The sequence below is a fragment of the Arvicanthis niloticus genome, chromosome 19 (assembly GCF_011762505.2).
Source record: "Arvicanthis niloticus isolate mArvNil1 chromosome 19, mArvNil1.pat.X, whole genome shotgun sequence".
In the NCBI taxonomy this organism is placed as follows: domain Eukaryota; kingdom Metazoa; phylum Chordata; class Mammalia; order Rodentia; family Muridae; genus Arvicanthis; species Arvicanthis niloticus.
This window is the reverse complement of record NC_047676.1, coordinates 41,396,496-41,419,494: the sequence shown is the minus strand read 5'-3', so window position 1 is coordinate 41,419,494 and position 22,999 is coordinate 41,396,496. Positions and strand designations below refer to the sequence as shown.

General features: G+C 38.8%; 1 protein-coding gene across 8 annotated transcripts in view; it reads left to right on the top strand.

Moving 5' to 3' along the window:
- Slc38a9 (solute carrier family 38 member 9) overlaps positions 1-22,597 on the top strand; it is an 83,846-nt gene extending 61,249 nt beyond the window's left edge. For 6 of the 8 annotated variants that reach the window (XM_034523506.2, XM_034523508.2, XM_076916205.1 and 3 more), the window contains 5 exons: positions 3,414-3,520; positions 12,099-12,212; positions 13,634-13,782; positions 16,628-16,717; positions 22,358-22,597. In XM_034523506.2, coding sequence (XP_034379397.1) covers positions 3,414-3,520; positions 12,099-12,212; positions 13,634-13,782; positions 16,628-16,717; positions 22,358-22,523 — 626 coding nt within the window. In that variant the 3' untranslated portion in view covers positions 22,524-22,597. Of the gene's footprint in view, positions 1-3,413; positions 3,521-12,098; positions 12,213-13,633; positions 13,842-16,627; positions 16,718-22,357 lie in introns of all 8 variants that reach the window. The other 2 variants (XR_013105065.1, XR_013105066.1) reach the window with 1 other exon arrangement.
- Positions 22,598-22,999: the final 402 nt, after the last annotated feature.

Sequence of the window (22,999 nt, the reverse complement as noted above, 5' to 3'; positions counted from 1 at the left end):
TTTTCATTTACACTTTACATGAATATATTAATTATCTTTTAATAACAATGAAAAATCTCAAGTTTGTAAAAAAAAGTTATTCAAATAGTATTTGTGTCAGTCAATTGCAAAAGCCTCAATCTGGAAAGGGCCAAGTTTATAAGGCATCACAGACAGGCTGATTAAGAAATCAGAGACCAGACAAAGTAAAATTAGTAGATCTCAACTCTAAAATAGTTTTAAGTAAAATTTTGATTGTGTCCATGGCTGAGAGTTCTTCAGTTGTAAAAATAGTGTTCCTCCTGCATGCCGGTGGTCCAGAGCATGATCCACCATCCTCCGAGAGATACCAAGTTGAGCAGTAGAGCAACTGACGCAGGAACAAAAGAAACACCCAAGGGGTCCCAGAGTACAGAGGGATTGCACATACAAGAGGAGGCAGAGACAGGCTCTCCGAGGGATCTATTAATGGCTAAAAGGAGACCTCTAAATGAGAAATTGGAGAATTCTCAGAGCCATACCATGCATGCCCAATTAAGGCCTAAAGTAACATGACTCATTTAGGAAATCATGAAAATCTGAATGGTTCAAGTGAAAGAATACTTGTTGAGAAAATGGTAGGAAGTTCTAAAAGGCACGGACTGGAGTGAACAGCCTTCTCTTTTAAGCTAAATATAACTTTGAAGTCCAGTCATGACCTTCTCCTCCCCTCCTCCCACACTTGCAAGATAGGCTTTTATGTCCTCGGAAGAGCATCAAGGAGAAGGAAGAATGGTCCTATAGTTCTCTGCTTGAAAACAGCATTTATAGTGAAGCTGTCATGATGGAATACTCCCCAAAAAGGGTGAGGTCAGGGGTGCTTTCCCTCCATTAGTCACTCTCACTCAGAGTGGAATGCTGTCAGAACCTTTGGGGCTCACCCAGTGCTCGCCTAGTGTGTGAGAGTCCTTGGGTTTGATCCTCAGCACTTCCTAAAACTGCATATATCCCAGAGAGGTAGATCCAGGAGGATCATGTAGTTCAAAATCATTCTCCAGTACAAAGTGGGTTTAGGGCCAGCCTGGGCTACATGAGATCCCATCTCCAAACAAAAAAGAACCTTAGGACCTAGCATAAACCACAGCACAGATGAATATGGTAATGAGTGAGATCCCTTCTCAGATCCCTTCTCACTGCCCAGTTTCTTAGACCACTTCCAATACCGACCGGATCAGTTTAGCTTCTCCTGTAAGCAGGTCCAAAATGGGCTGAGAAGAGCAAGAAATATATTGGGGCAGCACTTGTGAAAGATTAAAGGGTTATTAAAGGACTAAGCATGGTTGCAATATGTAGGAAGGAAGTGAAAGAACAGAAGCAGATTAGACAGAAGTAAATTCAGAATGTCCTGGGCAGCCTGCTATGACCCTCAATGCAAATACTGCCTCTAGAATAGTCTAGGGTTACACAAATGTGCACAAACCCTAATGCACTGCAGCGCTCAGGGCTGGCTAGTAGCTGTCCAGTGGAAGAATGACGGTCAGGAATAGACACCCGAGGGCTGCATCCAGAAACTATCAGCTAGCAATCTCCTTGCTTAGGGTCTCACTTAAAGGGAAATCTGCGTTTTGTACTTCCATGGTAACACATCTAAGTACATTAATGTACATTTAGCTTGTAGAAAGGAAAGTATTGATAGGCAAAATTTAGGTCAGTTTTGCTAATGTGGATGGGATTGTTAGATTTGTTTTCTTAGAGCTTCTAACCTGTTATTATATGTATGTAAGAAAGATGTTAGTGGGGCAAGGTAGCTGTTTGAGACAGGACCTCACTCTAGACCAGGCTAACTCTGGAATTTACTAAATAGCCCAGACTGGCCCCAGACTCGGCCTCCCAAGTGCTAGGATTACAGGCATGAACCACCATGACTAATGATTTTTTTCTTACTTAGCTGCTTTACTTTGTTTTTGGTTTGTTTGTTTGTTTGTTTGTTTGTTTGTTTTTGGAGACAGGGTTTTTCTGTATAGCCCTGGCTGTCCTGGAACTCACTCTGTAGACCAGGCTGGCCTCGAACTCAGAAATCCGCCTGCCTCTGCCTCCCAATTGCTGGGATTAAAGGCATGCACCACCACTGCCCAGCGGTGCTGCTTTACTTTGGATTCCAGCTAAAGAGTTTGTCAGTTATTTCTCTGTTAAACATATTGGTAAGTTAATTTATCAGCATGTGATTTTATCACTATTTTCAAAAATAGTGCTTTTGTAATTGTGTGTGTGTAATGCTGTTGTCAACTAGAAGTGATCTCAGTTCATTAAAAGGTGTTGTAAAAAGATTACTAAAAAGATTTTTTTAATCTAACAAAGGAAGAATTGCATCCATGGATAAAAGGTATAGTTGAAAGGTGACAGATAGGAAATATGACAGAAAACAGAATAAGCCAGGCATGGTGAGTGATCCCAGTAACCTGAGTGTGAACCTCAGGAGGCTGAGACAGTAAGACAAAAAGAAGGGAAGCAGTCTGTATATGCTGGCCTTACCTTCTGCTTGTGCTTAGAGTTGGAGACTGATTCTTAGTGGCTTCACTTTCTTTCCTAAGTCAGTGTTAGCAGGCATTGTCTACACTTCTGCTCTTTGCACCAAGCTGAATCAGAGGCAGATTGTTCTCTACTTTGCCACATGCTGTACCTAGACCTACCAGTATTGCCAAGTAAATTGTAGCCTGATTCCACATTAACTAATTGTTCTCATATTTATTACCTGCCTCCAAACAGTGCTTATAGAATATTATTTTTAAATAACTATTTATTATAGAAAATTAGGCAGTTAATTTAAAAATAAATCCTAGGAAAACTACAGTGATTCTGTCAACACTTATTCTTTCTTTTCTTGAGTACATAATCTACAGCTGGTTTTGTGCATTTTAAAAAAACAAAAGCAAAATCATTCTTGACAAGCTCGACTTCTAGACATTTGTCCTGGTATTAAATCTCGACAGCATAATTTTTAAATACTGCATCCCAGTGCAAAACTATATCTTAGTTTATCCAGTTTTCTTTTTAAGAAATGCATTTTAGATTTGTCACCCAAGAACCATGAGTAGTCTTTTTTTTCTCTCTGTGATTCCACTTCTAGAGAGACTTTCATGAGAATCTCAGGTATTAGAAGAGAGAAAGATTTTGGACTCATAGACCCTGCATTTAAACTTAATAAACTTAATTGTGGGGTCTCAGCTAGGGGTGACTGAGAAAAAGCCACAGAATGCACTCTCCTTTACTCCTTTTCTTTCTGAGTGTTTTGACCACATAGGATACTCACCTTGAAGGACCTTATAAACACTTGAATGTTCTTATTCCCTGGGGCAAATATTAATCATCCTACTAAAGAGGGTCTGATTCTAGTGGCTGATACGACTCACTTTCTACTCAGCATTTGAACATTTTGTCTTTGTCTTTTCTCCTAGAGATAAGAGCTCAGTTTCCACAGCTGACAGGGGTGCTTACTCTGGCCTTCTTTATTCACAATTGTATCATCACACTCTTGAAAAACAACAAGAACCAAGAAAATAATGTGAGTAGCTAACTGGGGAGCTGCCTTGGTATTTCTTAAGCATACATAGGCTTTAATACGTGTTTGAAGCACTTTATGTTTAGGAGTAAAATTATGCTATTTGTTTCCACATCTTAATTATAGATCAGTGGTCAAACATATGAAAATTTTAGATGGTAAGTATTTTAGGCTTTGCAGGCTGTATGTTCTTGTTACAGCTGCACAATTCTGCTGCTGTTGTATGAAAACAGCCACAGACAATAAATAAACAAATGGGTAATATCTATGTTACAAAAAAGCCTTATTTGCAAAAACAAACAGCAGGTCAGAAACTTCAATAATAATTATTAAAAAATTGAAGATACTAAAGGCAAGAAAAGAACAAAAAATAGATGTGAAAAAGAAACTAAATGGCAAGCTAATAGATTTAAACAGTGAAAATTACACTAAATATAAATGCTCCAAACATTACAATGACAAATAATCAGTTTTTTTAAAGAAAATTAATTACATGGTATCCTTGAGAAACTTTTAATATAAAACTATAGCCTTGTGAATATAAGCAAGTAGAAAGTCTGTGTTACTAGCAGCACAAATAATAATGCCATAGCCAAAGATGAATGATTATACTGTGATTGTTATGGACTGATTCGCTTGGAAGTACCATGGTGATATACATAAAATTTACATTTGAGAAAATGTCCTATAGGAATAAGTTCATCCTATGTTTGATTTAGATTTGGCCATTTTCTAATATTATAAAAATATTAGTTAACAGTATATTTATTCGTAGTTACTGATAATGTAATATTGCAAATGAAGTACTATCTAGTTGATACTTTTAGATCATAATATTCTCCATTGTGTTCCTTTTTTTTTTCACTTTCCTTGTTAAGTCTATTAGTTCTTGTAAGTTTGTTTGTGATCAAGTCTGTAAACAAGACATCCTACATTGCAGAGGAAATGCTATGTTTTTTCTATTTACTTTGCTTTAATATCAGTTTATACAGAAATTATGCATTGAAATACAATCATTCTCTTGGAAGAAAGGAAAAGAAAGAGAGGAAGGAAGGAAGGAAGGAAGGAAGGAAGGAAGGAAGGAAGGAAGAAAGAAAGAAAGAAAGAAAGAAAGAAAGAAAGAAAGAAAGAAAGAATTAAATAAAATGTAATAATACTGAGTCTGTACTCACTCAGTGATTGGAGTGGGCCTACAATGTGGCAGAGCAGATAAAGGCACTTACTGCAGAGCCTGTCAGCCTGAACTCAGTCCTAACTGAGAGCCATGCAGTAAGAGAGAGAATGGACCCTGGAAAGATATCTTCTGACCTACACACACAGACACAGACACAGACACACACACACACACACACACACACACACACACACGCCACATTAATAATATGTAATTAAAAGTTGAGATAAATGAAGTAACAACAAACTAAGTAGACTAGTACACAATTATAATTGGAGTTTTCTTCCCTCCTCCTAAATAACTGGTAGAACAGAGAGACAAAAAATTACAAGTATGGAAAGCATGAAAAATACCATGAACTTACTTGATCTAATTGACATTTATAAAAGTCTTCTCAGTAGCAGAATGTATATTTTTTTCAAGTACTCAGAAACACCTGCCATAGGGTACATGCTAGGTCACAAAACAAATGTCAATAAATGCAAAGGAAAATTATACCAAGTATGTTCTCTAGCCATAACAAAGTAAGTGTACAAACTAATAACTGACATTTGGGAATTTACAAATATATGAAAGTGAACTAACATTTTCCTATATAACCAGTGAGTCAAAGAAGAAGTCACAAGAAAAAACTAAAAATACTTGAAGCTTACTGAAAAATGAAAATTCAGAATACTAAAACCCTATGGAATTATCCCTAAAGCTGCATTTTGGGGGATATGTACAGCTATAAATACCTACATTAAAAATAAAATTCTAAGATCAAAAGCCTAACCTTCCTCTACTTCCAAGTGCTAAACAGGAAAATCAGGAGTTCAAGGTCATCCACCACTACATAATGAATTCAAGGCCAGCCTCAGCTGTGTAAAACCAAGTGTTTCAAAAACTGAAAAGCAATTTGCTAGTATAGTCATTTTTTTTGGGGGGGGTGGCTTTTTTTTTTTTTTTTTTTTTTTGGTTTTTCGAGACAGGGTTTCTCTGTGTAGCCCTGGCTGTCCTGGAACTCACTCGGTAGACCAGGCTGGCCTCGAACTCAGAAATTCGCCTGCCTCTGCCTCCCAAGTGCTGGGATTAAAGGTGTGCGCCACCACCGCCCGGCTTGTTTTTTGGCCTTTTATGAATAATGTTGTTGTTGTTGTTGTGTTAGACAAGGTTTTATTGTGCAGTTGTGGCTGGCCTGGAACTCGCTGTATAGACCAGGCTGACTTGGAACTTACAGTGATCTGCTTCCTGAATGCTAGGATTAATAAGGAGTTAAATTGCAGGCAACTCTCACATTGCATGGTTACCTGCATGCACAAATTTAATTACTGGATCAGATTACCTGAGTCCCAGTGTGGTTCAAATTTTAGTTAGCCCAGGATTTGAATTATGGACCTTGAATAGAATAGTGTGTACTACCCTCAGTTCACAAACCACTGGGTAAGTAACAAGTGATTAAGCATGATTAAGTGATTAAGCATGATTAGTGACAGCTCACATTCTCCTTAAAAACCGGTTGGGGTGAAGGAAGTTTAGTTCAAACTACTCTTAAGTGTTTAAAAAAAAAAACCAAAACAGTCTAATGTTCAATGCTTCTGACTAATTCATTTATTTGTTTGTTCATTTATTGCAATGCTGGGTATTGAGCCTAGGGTCCTATGCATGTGGGAAAGTGCTATACCGTTTAGCTCCATTCCCAGGCCCTTTGTCACAATATTTTAAATTGCATGCTAATATTTCTTTTATTTTTTCTATTTGTAGCAAATACTAAAAATGTAATGTTCTAATAAAAATTGTCAAGGATTACACAACCATCATAATTCCTGTCACCGTGATGGATGTTCACAGAGTCTTGCCACACAGTAACTTGTATGCTGCACTGTCAGATGCAGACTGTCAGTACTTAACTTTTGCTCCCCAAAGTCTCAAGTGGAATTGCTTTTCTAGAAGGTTGGGCCTGTTTGTTTGGAAGGGTACATGCCTCTTTGTGGGAAGCTGAGAACTGGAGAGAGACATGGGTGCCTTGGCTCACTGTCCCCAGGGCTGAGGAGGTCTCTGTTTGTCTCTGTCTGCTCAGCACGTGTGAACAGTCCAGGGCCTGCAGGTGGAGGTCAGTGGGAGCACACCCGCTCAGCACATGTGATGTGTAAGGTTAAGAGTCAGCAGCACATAACACAGAACAAACTGGAGTGCTGGATGCATGGCTTCTTCTGCTGAGTTGGTCCGAGAGGGCTCTGTAAAATAGTATATTAGGTGACTTAAATGCCAGTACTTAAATGGATTTGTTTCCTTTTTACTGTCTTAATTAAAACTATAGTGTGAAGTGGTGGTCTAACTTTAAAAGTTTAAAAAATGTTTTTTTTAAGTTTTTTTACAACCTTATTTTGTGTGTACAGTGTTCTTTGTACATATAGAAATCAGAGAACAGCTTTCGGAAATCAGTTTGCTCCTTCTGTCACATGGGTCTTGGGGACTGAACTCAGGTCCTGAGGTGTGACAAGCATCTTTGCCTGATGAGCCATCCTCTGGCTCTAGTTTAACTTTTTTTTGTATAAAGCATTGTACTTCATCTGAACTTCTTAAAATGTTAATTACTACTCAGAAAATTAACATTTATGAAGTACTATGTGCCATTGGCCTTCTGACCACTCTAACTGTGTGCAAATATATCCAAAACTGGCTTTTATATTGGCATAAATCAAGCTAAGTGGACACTATATTGACTTGCTTAACTATACTTTTAAGAGCTTTAAGATTATACTTTTTAAGATCTTTTCCTAAATAATTTGACTAAAAGAATGTCCAGTTAATAGTGTAATACAAAATTTCCTTGGGATGAAAGTCAGAAAACAAGAGAGTCATAAAGGCATTTGAAAGTAGAAAGCCAGGTCGTTCCCTTCAGTGTCTCCACAGCTGGACCTGTCCCCTCCCTCCTGTCACTTATGAAGCATAATAAAGCCCTCGACAGCCACCCAAGCACCATGGCCTAGGTTTCCAAGTTTGACTTCCCTTGCTGACTTTTGTGACTAAATGTAACTTTGTTTATGTTTCTCAACTGTATACCATTCTATTCCGTAAAGCATACTTGACCAGGAAAACATTAGGGGGTTGAAAGTAAGCTTCTCATCAAAAGACATAGTCTCTGTGGATCTGGATCCCTCCAGAGAGCTGTTGCTGAGGCAGACCTTATGCAGAGTTCCTGTTTAGTTTGGTTGTTTATGTAGCTGTTGTCCAGCTTTTATCTTGAAAGCGATTTGAGATACCGTCTATCTCATTTGCTGTTCTTTTTTTCTTCTCTGAGTCTGTAGATAACTTGACTACACATCAGAAGTTTTTATATAAAAGTTCGGGGTAGATCTGTGTGATTGTCATTTTTTGTAGTGCTTTACAAGATAGTATTTTTACTATGAGCAGTACATGGAACAAACAATGTTTGACAAACAAAAGTGTTCCCAAGTTTGCTTTTGATCTTATGGTAAATCTACCCGTCTTTTGGAGTTGACATTCTACCTGCCTATAGGTCCTTGGTCTTCCAGTCATTGCTTACATATGAAGCAGAGGGAGGGTACCTTACTGTGCAGGCCCCTTGACAGTCTAATATCACCACTTCTATCTCTTTTTAAACATACTGTTTGCTTGGAGCCTCTCCACCCTCCCTCTTTCCCTCCTCTCCTCTCTAAAACAGTGTCTCAGTGTAGGTCAAGGTGCCCTCAAACTCACTGTGTAGCTGAAGATGCCTGAACCCCGGACTCTCCTTTCTCTGCCTCCCAGTTGTTGATGTTATGGATAGGCTCCATAGCCCCAGTGTTCCTAGTTTGCCAGAAAATACCTCTCCCTCCCCTCTTCCATGAGATGGGGTTTAGCAATCTGTATTTTAGGCCTAGTACAGAGATGACGTGGGTTTCAAAGAATACTAAGCCCCCAATATGTACATGCTGTTCATAGGTAGCGTGATTCCTCCATCTCGCTGAGCCTCATCTATTTTATAATGGAAGTGTCATTTCTGCTCATCAGTATTTCCTCGTGAAAACAGACACGCAATTTCTGAGTCGTTCTTAATGTATGCTGAAACATGAAACAGGGCTGTCCTCATAGGCCTTGGCATTTTTCTTATATCTCTAATGATGCTTTCCTGTTATATTCTGTGTTACTCCCTTTTGCTTCCCTTTTTAATTATTAAAATGGCTTAGATACCCAGAGACTAGTAAATTCTTCATAGTAGCTAAGTGCACCCAATTGGGTACCAGAAAGACCTTGTTTGGAGATTAGAATATTGGCTTCACCAAACTATTCACCATATAATGATGAGCAAGTTCTTGTGACTTCTGTGCTTAGTTTAACTCATCTGTAAAGAAATGGGCTGCAACTGTGTTATAAGGTTTTATGGGGATCAGACAAAGTGGCCTACGGGAGCTTAGTGTAGATGCTGGTAGATATATTCTTACGTATATTGTGTTCCTGCCATCGTTACCAGAACATCCCACAGCAAGACCACAGTGCCTGTGGGTGGGTAAAGGACATGGAAAAGAACCATTCTAGAAACAGCTGCAAGGAACAGCATCTGCTTTATTGCACTGAGCAACCACTTCTACAGTAGAAGTCTGTCGACCGTGACTGTTAGCACATTACCTCAGTCCGTACAGTGAGTGCTCATACCACCAGTGTGTCTATAGGGAAGACACAAATAAAGGACACATAGAGAGTGCCGACTCAGTCACAGGCCAGCTACTCAGACTACTTCAGAATTTACTGTTCCAACTTCTGGTGCATGGTGTGCTATGCTCTTAGAAGCTCAGTGTGCCAGGAAGGCTGGCTGCCAGCTCATGCCTGCATTTTCCTCTACAAGTTCCTGCTATGTCCAGTATTGTCCTGGGTATTGGAAATACACTATTAAAAAAAGACAGTCTTGTCTCCAGGGTCTCATATTCCAGTGGTATGCATCTATTTGGAGAGAAAACTTTAATAAAAGAACTATTAGGCTTAGCTATTTTTTAATGTCAAGGGACATCTTTCCACTTGAGAACTTTTTTCAAAAAATTGATTATTTGGGGGAATCAAAGCAATGACTCAGCCTTTAAGTGTGTGAGCTATTTTTGCAGAGAGCACAAGTTCAGTTCCCAGCACCCACATTGGGCAGCTCACAGCTTCTTGTAACTCAAGCTCCAAACCGTCTTCTTGCCTCTGGGTACACATACACTCCTATGCATATATACTGACACACAGACACAGGCGTGTGCATAAATTAAAAATAATACTAATAACTCTTTTAAGTGGATTGTTTTTATAATGAAAGCTAATGGCCGTTAGAACAAGTATGGCCCCTTGTGGCCAGTACCTTGGGAAGAGAGACGTGGAAAAAACACTATTATTGGAAAGCGCTGCCACCATAGCCCTAGAATTACCCTTCAAGGCTCCCAAGGTTTCACTAAAGTACTTGTTTTACAGGAAGTCGGATTAAAGTGATTCAGGTGATATATAAATTAAGATTATCAGTGAAATCCTTCCCTTCTCTCTCTCTGACATAGCTGATTCTGCCTTTCGAGGGTTTGTCTATTTGTCTATTGTTTGTTCCAGTACCTACATACGTGCGTGTGTGTTTTCCATGTGTATGGGCACGTGGAGGAGCCCAAGATTGAAGTTGGGAGTCATCCTTGATTGTGCTTACAGAATCTCTCTGTCAAACCCAGAGAGCAGGGATGTGGCTAGCCTTGCCAATCATTTTTACTCTCTGGATTGCCATTGATGTGGGTTTATGGAGATCTGAACTCTGGGTTTCATGCTTATGTAACGAGCACTTTAACTCCTGAGCCATCTCCCCAGGTTCCCAAGATTTTTTTTCTTAAAGAGGCCATATTGGACTAGACAGCCGGTTCAGCTTGTATTGCTTCTCAGAGGACCTGAGTTCAATTCCCAGCACCCACATTAGGTACCCACAACCACTGTGGAAGCTCAAGGGGATCCTGGGGTGCCAGCACTCACATGCACCTACAAACAAATATACATAAAAATAATACATCTTTTTTTTTTTAAAGGGGGCTGTCTTAATTCTTGAGCCAGTTGAGTAGGTGGAGACTGGGATGCCTTGAAATGTTGTCATTGAAGCCAGCTACTTTTTGATGTGAAAATGGGATTCCTTGATTTGTTCTTGCTCTTCCCACACAAGAGTGGGACACAACCCCAGGGGAAACCGGATTCTAGCCAAAGCTGGGCACTAGAGCTTCTTGAATTAAAGAGGAAGGACTTGGAGTCTCCTGAACAATAAGCTCCCACAGAGGTTTGAGAGACCTGGGACCAATTTGCATAAGCCTCTAGCTCCAAAGGCCTAGCCACTATCTTTCCTGATAGGGAGAACTTGTCAGTTTAGAACTGACCTTAAGGTTTCTCACAGGTTGTTGTTTGTTTCTCAACCAGATTTACGAATCTCAAGTTTATAAACCACTTCTGCTGCTTCAACCAATTCTAAGACTCATCCAGAAAAATCCAGAATGTCCCCTAGTTCCAAGTGTCAGACATCCTTGCCATGCCACCAAACTTAAAAGTCACCTAGATTTCTTTTTTTAATCTGTTTTCCTAGCTTTTGAGTTATTTCTATCTAAAATGAATAGGTCTGTTGCTACAATTCCTTTTGTGTTGAATTGTTTGGCTGTAACTTAAGTGGCGGAGACAGTTTGCAAGCTGTGGAATCTGCTTTGCTTGGATCTAGCAGCTGGCTGCCTTCAGTCTCTTGGAGCTTTTTATTTTGCATGGACTGGGAGGATGGGAACAGCAATAGAAGAAAGCAGCCTGCGTGGTTTAATAGTCTGTTTGTTTGCTAATTCCAGTAATAGCTTTGGACAGCTATTTGAACAGCTGCTTTTAAAATGCTCTTTTGTTTTACATCTAAGTTTGTAAAGCTGGTCCTTAGTGCTCACTTGTCTACTCTTTAACTAGTGTTCCTTTTTTATTAAATATCTTTTAATATGTTCTACTCCTCTGGCCTACGCATGCTTTGATGATAAAAGCTAATTTGTTAAAGAAAGAATTTTTAAAAATTTGCAGGTCAAACCAAAAATGGGTTATACTTTCTTGTTGTCTTTGTTATTATACTTACTTTTTTAATTTGACAAATGTTACCTTTTGAAATTAAGTTAGAATTTTGGTCATGTTAAAACCACAGTTTATATTAGCTTCCCAGGTCTTCTAACAAGTAGTTTAGCCTACATATTCCAGACAAGTTTTTAAAAAATAAAAATTAGATGGAGTAATTTAATCAGATTTATATATGTGTGTGTATATGTGTGTGTTACTGCATTCTGTGAAAATTAGAACATATACAAACACTACAAAATAAAAAGATAAATTTGGATTTATCTGTCATCCTTGCTTAAGTAGACTTTACGTGACTTCTTGTATTGAGTGAGCATCTGACTCTATGTTTACATACAGGTGAGAGACCTATGCATTGCTTATATGCTGGTGACATTGACTTATCTCTATATTGGTGTCCTGGTTTTTGCCTCATTTCCTTCACCTCCATTACCCAAAGACTGTATTGAGCAGGTAAGGCACCATGTATGGCCATGTGACGTTGTCTATGTAGCAGATAGAACAATACAGGAACAAGGCCAGTCAATCCTGGTTTGAGTATCAGCTCTACCTTTCCCATCCTTTCCAGGTTTCTACTTTCTTTTGCATGAAGTAACATAATACACACATGCTCCATTTGGTTTGTACGTGAATTCTGGAGTAAGGTTCTGCATATTTGGCAGTTATAATGCTGTATATGTATTCCTCTTAAAATAGACCACTGTTTCTGGTGTTCATATGGATTTCTAAAACCTCCACTGAGACTCCACTGAGGTCTCTGGTTTTCCGAAGCTTAGCTGTAGAAATGCCCTGGATGAGCCAGTTTTAATTCATCAGTCTTTAAGGACAGCTTAGGGACTGAGTAACAAGGAGTATAAAACAAAGACAGACTATTTAGCTATTAAAAAGTGTGAGCCAGAAACAGGAAGAGAGAAATCCTTCAATAAAAAGTTGTAGTGAAACTTAGAAATAGTAACATCTTATTATTAAAGAATTTCTTGTGAAAAACAGCATTTCATGGGTGACTTTCTGGTCAGAGAAAACCCTCTAGGAGTTCAGTAGTGGTGCTTTAAGCCAGTTACAAGGTGGATTTCAGCACCGTTGATAGTGTTCTCTACAAGGAGACAGAGGCTGCTCCTGTGTGGTAGCTGGAAATGTTCTCTCTGTGGCAACCAAGCATTTGCAGAAAATTTCCCTGATTCCTAAGTCCACATAAAGCTCCTCCCCAGGGAATAGGAATATTTGTGGTATTCATAATTGAGAAGAAAAGTGTAATTCTCAATTAACTTTTTAAAATACCCAGCTAAAATGAAGAAAGCAAGCCTAAGTGTAAAAGTAAATCCCTCCTGCTTAGTGCGACACTGCAAGAGCTGATGGCAGGAGGAGTCAGATGCACACTCACCATGCACAGTGACAGATGCACACTCACCATGCACAGGTGACATGCACACTCTTTGAAAGTGCTGCAGTTTCAAAGGAAGAAAAGCCAAAGAGCTATAGCAAGATACAGTGCCATCGAATTTAATTTACCATTTAAGTAAATTAGGAACAGATTTGTTTATTGTATTTGAACTTTATAGAGCTGTGTTTCTTGGTCTGTCTATTGTGAAGAACAGAGTTTTTTAAAAAAATTATTCTAATGTAGAATAATTTTCAGACCAGAATATTTATAAAATAGAATATGCCAGTGTCAATTTTTTAATCAGTTTCTAACTATGTAATTTTGGTTTCCGTACTCACCTCTTGACAAATAGTTAGCAAGCAGTTTGTAGATTGGCATCAGTTCATAAATCACTATTTGGGGATTGTCTTTGTACAAAATAAGCAGAAAATTTTGTGAACTTAAATGTACTGAATTGAGTGTTGACATGACTTCCTTGTCTTCCTTGGATTAGAACTTCTTAGACAACTTCCCTAGCAGTGACATCCTGTCCTTCATTGCAAGGATATTCCTGCTGTTCCAGATGATGACTGTGTACCCACTCTTAGGCTACTTGGCTCGTGTCCAGCTCTTGGGCCATATCTTCGGTGACATTTATCCTAGGTAAGGGTTCTTCTCTAGACCAGCAAGATGTGCCAAGCAACAAATGACTGTGCAAACAGGTCAGTTTAAAGTGTGACTGATCCTTTTGCTATATAAAAAAATAATTGCCTAATGAAAATGGTTACTAAGGATAGATCACAGTGTCTGTTTCCCAGAAGAGCTTTAAATAGAGAAGCCACTCCCTTGCCTGGGACAATTTGATGTCCATTCTTTCCAGGAGTCAATTAGCTCTGATGTCTGTTATATTTATGTGAAAATTTAACTGCTAGTAAGAGCACATTGCTAAGAAGTTCATAGCACTTAGAACCTATGTAGGTGTGTGCTAATAAAAACAATACTTTTAATTATTGGATATTAATACGTGTATGTTTACTAGTAGCTGTATATTTTTATAGAAATGTTCAGTATTTAGTGTTGAAGGTGAGACATAGAATGAATATAATTTCTTACATAATTAAGACAAGTTTAACTTCCTATGGGAATTTTAGCTTCTTAATGAGCATGGAGGAATTGTGCATCCTTTTGAAAAAGATCTGTTAAGGTAGTTACCCTTATCCAATAGAAATGTCCACAGGGCATCATGTTTCCAGACTTTCCTGTGACAAGCACACACTGTCATTGGTCCTACAATTGCATGCTTCACAGACAGTGCATGGTTTGTTTTTTTTGTTTGTTTGTTTGTTTGTTTTTTGGACTCTAGACTTCTTTATACTCAGACATTTTATTGAAGATTACCAGGAGTTTTCATTTGCAAAGACACATCTATCAATATTTAATGTAAAAAATTAAAACTGATAATTTTAAGGTATCTGTTGATTCCTTGATTCCTTTAAAAAAATCAGTAAGTCCAAACATAGATAAAAAAAGAAATCAGTAAGTCCACAAATCGGTAAGTCCAAACACAGAGGCACACACCTGTAATCCCACCCACAGAAGACTCTCAAGTGTGAGGCCGTCTTGGAAAATAAATGCAGGCCTCTTGAGACCCTGACACTCAAAAACTATCGTAAAACCATTACCTGTTAACATGAATAATATCTTTATGAAAAATAACTAATTCCATAACCAAATGGTTTTATAGCTATAAACTCTTTAATGTCTGCCTTTCTTGTTGACAGTTGAACTCTTGTGTTTCTGCATTATCTGTTATACTGTTATTTTATGTGAAGAAAATTCAGCCTTATGTAGATGTATAATTGGAAAAGAAGTTCTTTTTATAGCCTTGTCAGATAACTATAAATGTGCATCTTTGGTACAATGAAGGAATGTGACACAGTGTAGTTCCTTGCTCCAGCTGTATAATCAGAAACTTGGTGGCCTTAAAATCCACTGGGCTTCTGGCTCTTTGCTTCTCTGTTCCTGAATGATTGTGTGACATCATGTTTGGTTAATATTGATTCACAGAGTTACGTAGGTCTCTCAGTTATTCACACATTTCTTTATACATCACTAAAACTTACATCCATTAATATCACCACCAACTTCATCTAAAAATATCTTTAAATTTTGAAAAATTATCAGACTCAAAGTAGCAAATGCCAGGTTCTCTGAAATCCTAAAACTCAATTGTCAGGAACAAGTACTGTTTGTTGTTTTCCTTAAATGCAAAGCTCATCAGCATTCATTTAAAGGAAATGTCAGTCCATCACCAAGGGTTGATGCCTGCTGTTTGGGCTGCATTTCAAAGAAAGGTAGCATTTGCGAAGACTGTCAGATTGGTCCAGCTACACTGCACAACTGCTTTTCCTCAAGACATCCATGTTCTTGGGTGTGTAGGTGTTCCTGATTGCTTCTCGTGTGAACACACAGAATATTACAATGATGTATGCTCCAAGTATGCGATTCAGTAAACTAAGCCTTGCTCCTTGCACCCCATGGGTACTGGAAATGAAACCAGTTGAGCATATTAGATAAATGTGGTCCACTGAGCTGTATCCCCTGCCCTCTCACAGACATAGCTAATAAATATTTTTTTCTTGTTTTGCTTTCTGTTGAAAGTGTTGGTGGTGAGAACTCCATCCTAGAATACAAATGCCTTTGCCCTCATGTGTTGCTTTAAAATCATATGGTGTCTTGCACTGTTGTGAGAACACTGTTTACCTTAAAGTCTTCCTGAAACAGAATCTATGGTCACACTTGGAGAAACAGCACTACTTTGGAAAATTAACAAACGTTTTTCTTTTAGTAAAACAACAAAAGTACAGAAAGTTGAAGACTGAAATTCTGGGTGAATAATAAAATCTTGATATCTACTATCTCTGTCATTTATCAAGATATATGCTAACTACCTGTAGCATAAATAATTTTCCTTACTTTTTCAGATATTGACAATATTCTCCCCCATATCTTCCTACCCTCCACTTTTTTTTTTTTTTTTTAGGTTTTCTTGTTGAGTGAAAATTCAGCTAGCTTCTTTCCAAATTGTTTAGGTAGTTTTTGGTTATCTACATAAATAATATTATTTTAAATAATTTTTCTGTGTTCTCTCAAATAACTTGTTGATTTTCTTGTTCTGCAATTTTCTTATTTTTCTATAAGTACCTTAATAGGTTTTTTATGGTTCTGTTTCTCAAGATATTCCAAATAAAATTATATATGGAATGTGTACTCTAGTGCACACTACTAGTTTGCACTTACAGAATTTGCCTTTTTATATAATTAGATTAAAAGGCCAATTTCACTGTCTCATTACCAGCACTGAGTAGTATATTTCATAGTTTTGTTGACAGATTAAAGATAATCATTTTAAAGAGGTTAAGAATGAATTTTATTCTCCTTAAAAATTGATTATAACTTAACCTGTTTTATATCTTTTCTTTCATATAAACTCTCTTCTATCTTCTAGCATTTTCCATGTGCTGATTCTTAACTTAATTATTGTGGGAGCTGGAGTGATGATGGCCTGTTTCTACCCAAACATAGGAGGGATCATAAGGTACGCTTCTTTGAATCATGCTGACATCATCCTTGCCATTGGTTTTTTAATTGAATGAATTTTCTGTCAGTGTTTAAGACTGGTAGTGTTCAAGTATACGTCCTGGTGTTTGTTGGGTTGCTCATTGAATTTCATTGTTGCTAATCTCTGGTACAGAAGGGGCTGTGGGAGCAAGTGTTCTGTGTCACCAATGAGGGAGAGTGTTCTATCTGTGGAGCCTGTAGAAGAGAGTGTTCTCTGGAGCCTGAGGTAGAGAGTATTCTGTCTGTGGAGCCTGTGGAAAGAGTGTTCTCTGGAGCCTATGGGGGAGAGTGTTCACGGGAGCCTATGGGGGAGAGTGTTCTGTGGTGCCTGTGGGGGAGAGTGTTCTCTGGAGCCTATGGGGGAGAGTGTTCTGTGGTGCCTGTCAGGGAGAGTGTTCTATGGTGCCTGTGGGGGAGAGTGTTCTCTGGAGCCTATGGGAGAGAGTGTTCTGTGGTGCCTGTGGAAGTGTTTTGTGGTGCTTGTTGGGGAGAGTGTTCTGTCTGTGGAGCCTGTGGGGAGAGTGTTGTGTGGAGCCTATGGAATATAATGAGCTTTAAAGTTCCTGTTAAAGTATTCCTTGAGAAAATGGAGAAATGCCTGCTTCTCTGTCACAAACGCATTTAAGGATTTTTGTCTTCCTTAATAATTACACTGAATGTCACAGACAAATTCATCTTTTCTCATTCATAAACATATGCTCACAAGCTCTGAATGACTTAATAAAGGTGAAAAACTGAGTCCAGGGATGTAGCTCATTTGGTAAAGTGCTTCAGCCCTAAGCTCCATCCCCAGCACCTCCTAAACCAATATGGTATTTGAAGTACCCCCACTTAGGGAAGCAGAGGCAGGAGAACCAGAAGTTCAAGAACATCCTCAGCTATATATCAAGTTCAAGGCCAGCTTGGTCTACATGAGCTCCTTTCTCAAAAAAGATCAAGATGAAAGCCTATCTCAGATGTTTCTAAGATTTAAGGAATGAATAAAAACTCTTTACCATGCAGATATACAAGGAAGAAATAATAATTTTTTAATGTGAAAATCTTTATTGAATATTTTATTTACATTTCAGATGCCATCCCCTTTCCCCATTTCCCCTCCCTAGAAAACCCCTATCCCATCCCCACTTTTGCTTTTATACTATTTTTTTAATGTTAATCAAAGGCTTTATAAGTTTGGTAATGCTCAATATTGATCAAAAGTGTAACCCAATACCCAACCTAGATATATCAACTATCTTTGGCTGGTGGGGACATGCAAACATCCACCTTCATGCCCCCCCCCCCTTGTCACCTAGCTCCTCCTCTCCTTCTCCTCCTCTCCTTACTCCTCCCACCTTAGCTCCTCCTACATATCACCCTTCCTGTTAAAATGAAACTTTTCTCTTAGAATACAATTAGAGCATAACTATACCAATTTGTGTCAGTAAGATACAAGATAGACCTAATACCCAGTCCATCATTTTGTTGACTAAACAGAACCTCTGTTGTCCTTCCTAACTAAAAGACTTAATTCTGAACCTGGCTTTTTTTTTTTCTTGGCTTTAGAATAAATGTCAGCTGAAAACCATCCTCTCAAACCTTTTCTTTCAAAGTAAATGGCTGGGATTGGCTATGAGACTATAAGTCTTCAACCCCGTCAGAAATCCAAAATGAATGAGTTAACTGAAATTAGGGGAAGCACAAAGCATAGCTTCTAAAACTTAGCCAAATTATAGAGACCACTGAGCACCTGGACAGTCCCTATACTACAAAACGTTGGAGCATTCGATCTTCAGCCTTCTGGCCCAGGATCATCTGACAGACCTAGTGATGCAGAATTATTAAGGGCTGATTACTCTGTCTTGGCAGATATAATCAGTCGACTATTCCACAAGTGTGTCCTTTTCTGGACAGTAATTTGTCTGTAGATGAAAAGAGGCAAGTCTTGCCTAGTGGCTGTCTCACCACAACTGGAGTAACTCCAAAGATGCTCAATTTCTTCTTAGAAACCAAGACAGGAAGCTGTCAGGAGCAGACAGGTCTCTAATCAAAATGGACATTAATACAGAAATGTTTGTGATGTCAATTCTGTGGACTTCTGACGTTTTGAAAACCAACTATCCATGTAAGGCAATCTGGACTATTGTTTGTTAACTCCTCTCAGCTAAATAAAATATAAAAAACACCCTAACAATAAACTTAGAGCCATGAATTTGCTATAGGCCCTTAACTCACAGGCTAACCATCTCAAATCAGTTTAAAAAGTTAAAGAAGGACTGGGTCTAAGCCTTGTATTCCTAAATGTGTTATATAGGCACAGTGCCTATGAGAGTAACAATATTAATCTCACTTTTATATCAATAAGAAGCTCGTACCAATGAAAACCTTAAATTTGAAATCAAAGTAAATTTTGTATCATTTAAGAAATTATAACTTCATCTTAATAACAATTATACATATCTCTACCAATAAGTTATGGCTATGCAATAAATCCTAGCTAATCCTTCCTGTTCCAACAAAACCACTACTTTTCCCTAGAAAGACAGCCCAATATTAAGCACCTCAGTCCCCAAGCCCAGGAAATAGGGGCGCCAACTCTTCATTAACTTCTTCAAGCTGATTATGGGCGTTGAGATATTAAAAGAGGGGCAGGGAGAAGAGTAAATTGATAAGCCTCTGACGTCTGTGTCTACACTGCATCCAGGTGCAATTCCAGGACATCAGAGGTTTGAGCAGGTCTGCTCAGCTCACTTGATGAGTAGATACACCAAGGCTGTGTATTCTGCAATATACAATTCTCAAAACAAATTTTAGTATCAAGATAATTTTTTCTTTGAATTCTGGAATCTAGTCTTCTGACAGCCTGCCTCTTTCATGTTTAATTCATATAATTCTGGGAGTTTCTATGAGGGTGTACTACCACCATCCTCCCATTTTCACCTCCCTGCTTTTAAATTCCCCAACACTAGGTAATCCAAACTTTCAGGCACCAAGGCCCTCTACTTCCACTGATGCCTAACCCTTTACCCCATGCCCCCTCCTCTAATTACTATGAGGGTGTGCTCCCACCATCCTCTCATTCCCACCTCTCACACACACACACACACATGCACACACACTAAATAAGATATAATAATATTTTAATGAGCACTTCAGCTCTATCCACTTCCTGGGCTGACAAGTATTGCCTGTTTGCTCTCCATAGAAACCGTGCCCTTTATACCCTTGTTCATGTATGAGACTGCCAATTTTCTTTTTTTTTTTTTATTGGATATTTTATTTACATTTCAAATGCCATCCCCTTTCCCCATTTCCCTTCCCTAGAAAACTCCTATCCCATGCCCCCTAGTCCTTTTTGCTTTTATACAATTTTTTAAATGTTAACCAAAGGTTTTTATAAGTTTGGTAATACTCAATATCAATCAGAAATGTAACCCACTACCCAACCTAGATATATCAACTATCTTTGACTGGTGGAGATACTTGAACATCTGCCTCCCTGTCTCCCCACTCTATCTCTCTCTCATCACCTACCTCCTCCTCTCCTCCTCCTCCTCTCGTTACTTCTCCTCTTCCTCTCCATACTCCTCCCACTTTAGCTCCTCCTACATGTTGAGAACTGCACTAGCCCCACGTTTGGGCGGCCCCAACACTAGGGAATCCAAACTTTCAGGTACTTACTTTCAGGTACCACTTCCACTGATGCCTGGCAAGGCCACCCTCAACTACTTATACAGGTGGAGCCATGAGTCCCTCCCTTTGTGTTCTCGGGCTGGAGACTTTAGAATGGCTACTCCAGCTTGTTTCTTTGGGCCATTTGCTTGAAAAATTGTTTTCCAGCCTTTTACTCTAAGGTAGAGTCTGTCTTTGTCACTGAGGCGGGTTTCCTGTATGCAGCAAAATGCTGGGCCCTGTTTATATATCCAGTCCATTAGCCTATGTGTTTAAATTGGGGGATTGAGTCCATTGATGTTAACAGATGTTAAGGAACAGTGATTGTTGCTTCTTATTATTTTTGTTATTAAAGGTGTGTGGCTATCTTCTTTTGGATTTGTTGGGAGAGGATTACTTTCTTGCTCTTTCTAGGGTATAATTTCCCTCCTTGTATTGAAGCTTTCCTGCTGTTTTCCTTTGTAATGCTGGGTTTGTGGAAAGATATTATGTAAATTTGGTTTTGTCATGGAATATCTTGGTTTTTCCATCTACGGTAATTGAGAGTTTTGCTGGGTATAGTAACTTGGACTGGCATTTGTGTTCTCTTAGGATCTGTATGACATCTGTCCAGCATCTTCTAGCTTTTTATGGTATCTGGTGAAAAGTCTGGTGTAATTCTGATAGGTCTGCCTTTATATGTTACTTGGCCTTTTTCCCTTACTGCATTTAATATTCTTTCTTTGTTTTGTGCACTTGGTGTTTTGATTATTATGTGATAGGAGGTATTTCTTTTCTGGTCTAGTCTATTTGGCATTCTATAGGCTTCTTCTATGTTTATGGGCATCTCGTTCTTTAGATTAGGGAGGTTTTCTTCTATAATTTTGTTGGAGATATTTATTGGTCCTTTAAGTTGGGAATCTTCACTCTCATATATACCTATTATGCTTAGGTTTGTTCTTCTCATTGTGTCCTGAATTTCCTGGATGTTTTGTGTTAAGAATTTTTTGCATTTTGCGTTTTCTTTGACAGTTGTGTCAATATTTTCTATGGTATCTTCTGCACCTGAGATTCTCTCTTCTATCTCTTGTATTCTGTTGGTGATGCTCGTGTCTATGACTCCTGATTTCTTTCCTAGGTTTTCTATCTCCAGAGTAGTCTCCCTTTGTGATTTCTTGATTGTTTCTACTTCCATTTTTATGTCCTGGATGGTTTTGTTCAATTTCTTCACCTGTTTGGTTGTGTTCTCTTTAAGGGATATTTGTGTTTCCTCTTTAAGGGCTTCTACCTGTCTACCTGTGTTCTTCTCAAATTCTTTGAGAGTGTTATTTATGTTTTTCTTAAAGTCCTTTATCATCATCATTAGAAGTGATTTTAAATCTGAATCTTGCTTTCCTAGTGATATGGGGAATTCAGGACTTTCTTGTGTGGGAGAACTAGGTTCTACTGATACCAAATACCCTGGGTTGCTGATGCTTATGTTCTTGAGCTTGCCTTTTGCCATCTGGGTCTCTTTAGTGCTACCTGCCCTGTTGACTGGAGCCTGTCTTTCCTATTATCTTGGTTTTTTTCAGAACTGTGTGGGGTGGGTGTTACTACTGGGGTAAGAGCTGGGGCCCAAAATCTGCTCAGTGCTCCGGGCCAGGTGTGACTTCCTGGGTCCTAGTGGGTCCCAGTTACTCCCTGTTTGGAGAGGGTGTTGCTATCTGCTTACCTAAGATAATGCCAGGGTTAGAGCACCTGGGAGCCCCGATTCCTCTGGGTTCTTAGAGATTGGGGGCAGAGCTGCCACCTGGGATCTGCTCAGTGCTCAGGCCCATACCAGAAGGCAAGAAGTAATAACTTTATTAATTTAAATGAAACAAGTTGTATGTCAAATTTTGTTTCAAAATGAGACAGAGTACAGTTTAACTCATACTGTATTTACTTAATTATAAAGCATCAGAGATGCAGTAAGGTGATTTAAGCAGTACGTTTTCTTTTGCAGGTATTCAGGAGCAGCATGCGGCCTGGCTTTCGTGTTCATATACCCTTCTCTCATCTATATAATCGCCCTGCACCGAGAGGAGCGTCTGACGTGGCCTAAGTTGGTGTTTCATGTTATCATCATCATTTTGGGCCTGGCAAACCTGACTGCTCAGTTCTTCATGTGAGAACTGTCTTCTCAAGATTTCTCATGGTATTCTGAACCTTGGCAACGGTTCTGCATAAAAGAACTTGAAAATGCTGTCATTGCTATAATTCTAAGTGTTCTTCTAAGATCATTGGAAGCAAGGGAAATGATAGTCTCTCATAAGTATTTTGGTACTCAAGCTGGGTGAGAGTAAGTACTAAGGCTGATTTCTCTCCATGGCCTTTATCCCCATGGATCCAAGTAGAAATGTGGGGGGTGATACTGATTTTTCTGTTGATAAGTTAGGTGGGTTTCTTTCACCCACAGCACGGAATCTCAGGGGACTTGGGTCAGGGCATGTAGCCAGACCCTGTGTGTGCTTCTGTGTGTGTTCTTCCACCTTCTTACTCGCTGGGCCATCTCTACAGTTTGCCCAAACCTCCACTGTCTCCAACAGTAAAACAAATACCTCATTTTAAAAGAAGTTTCCATGGCATCATTATTAATGGGATGAAT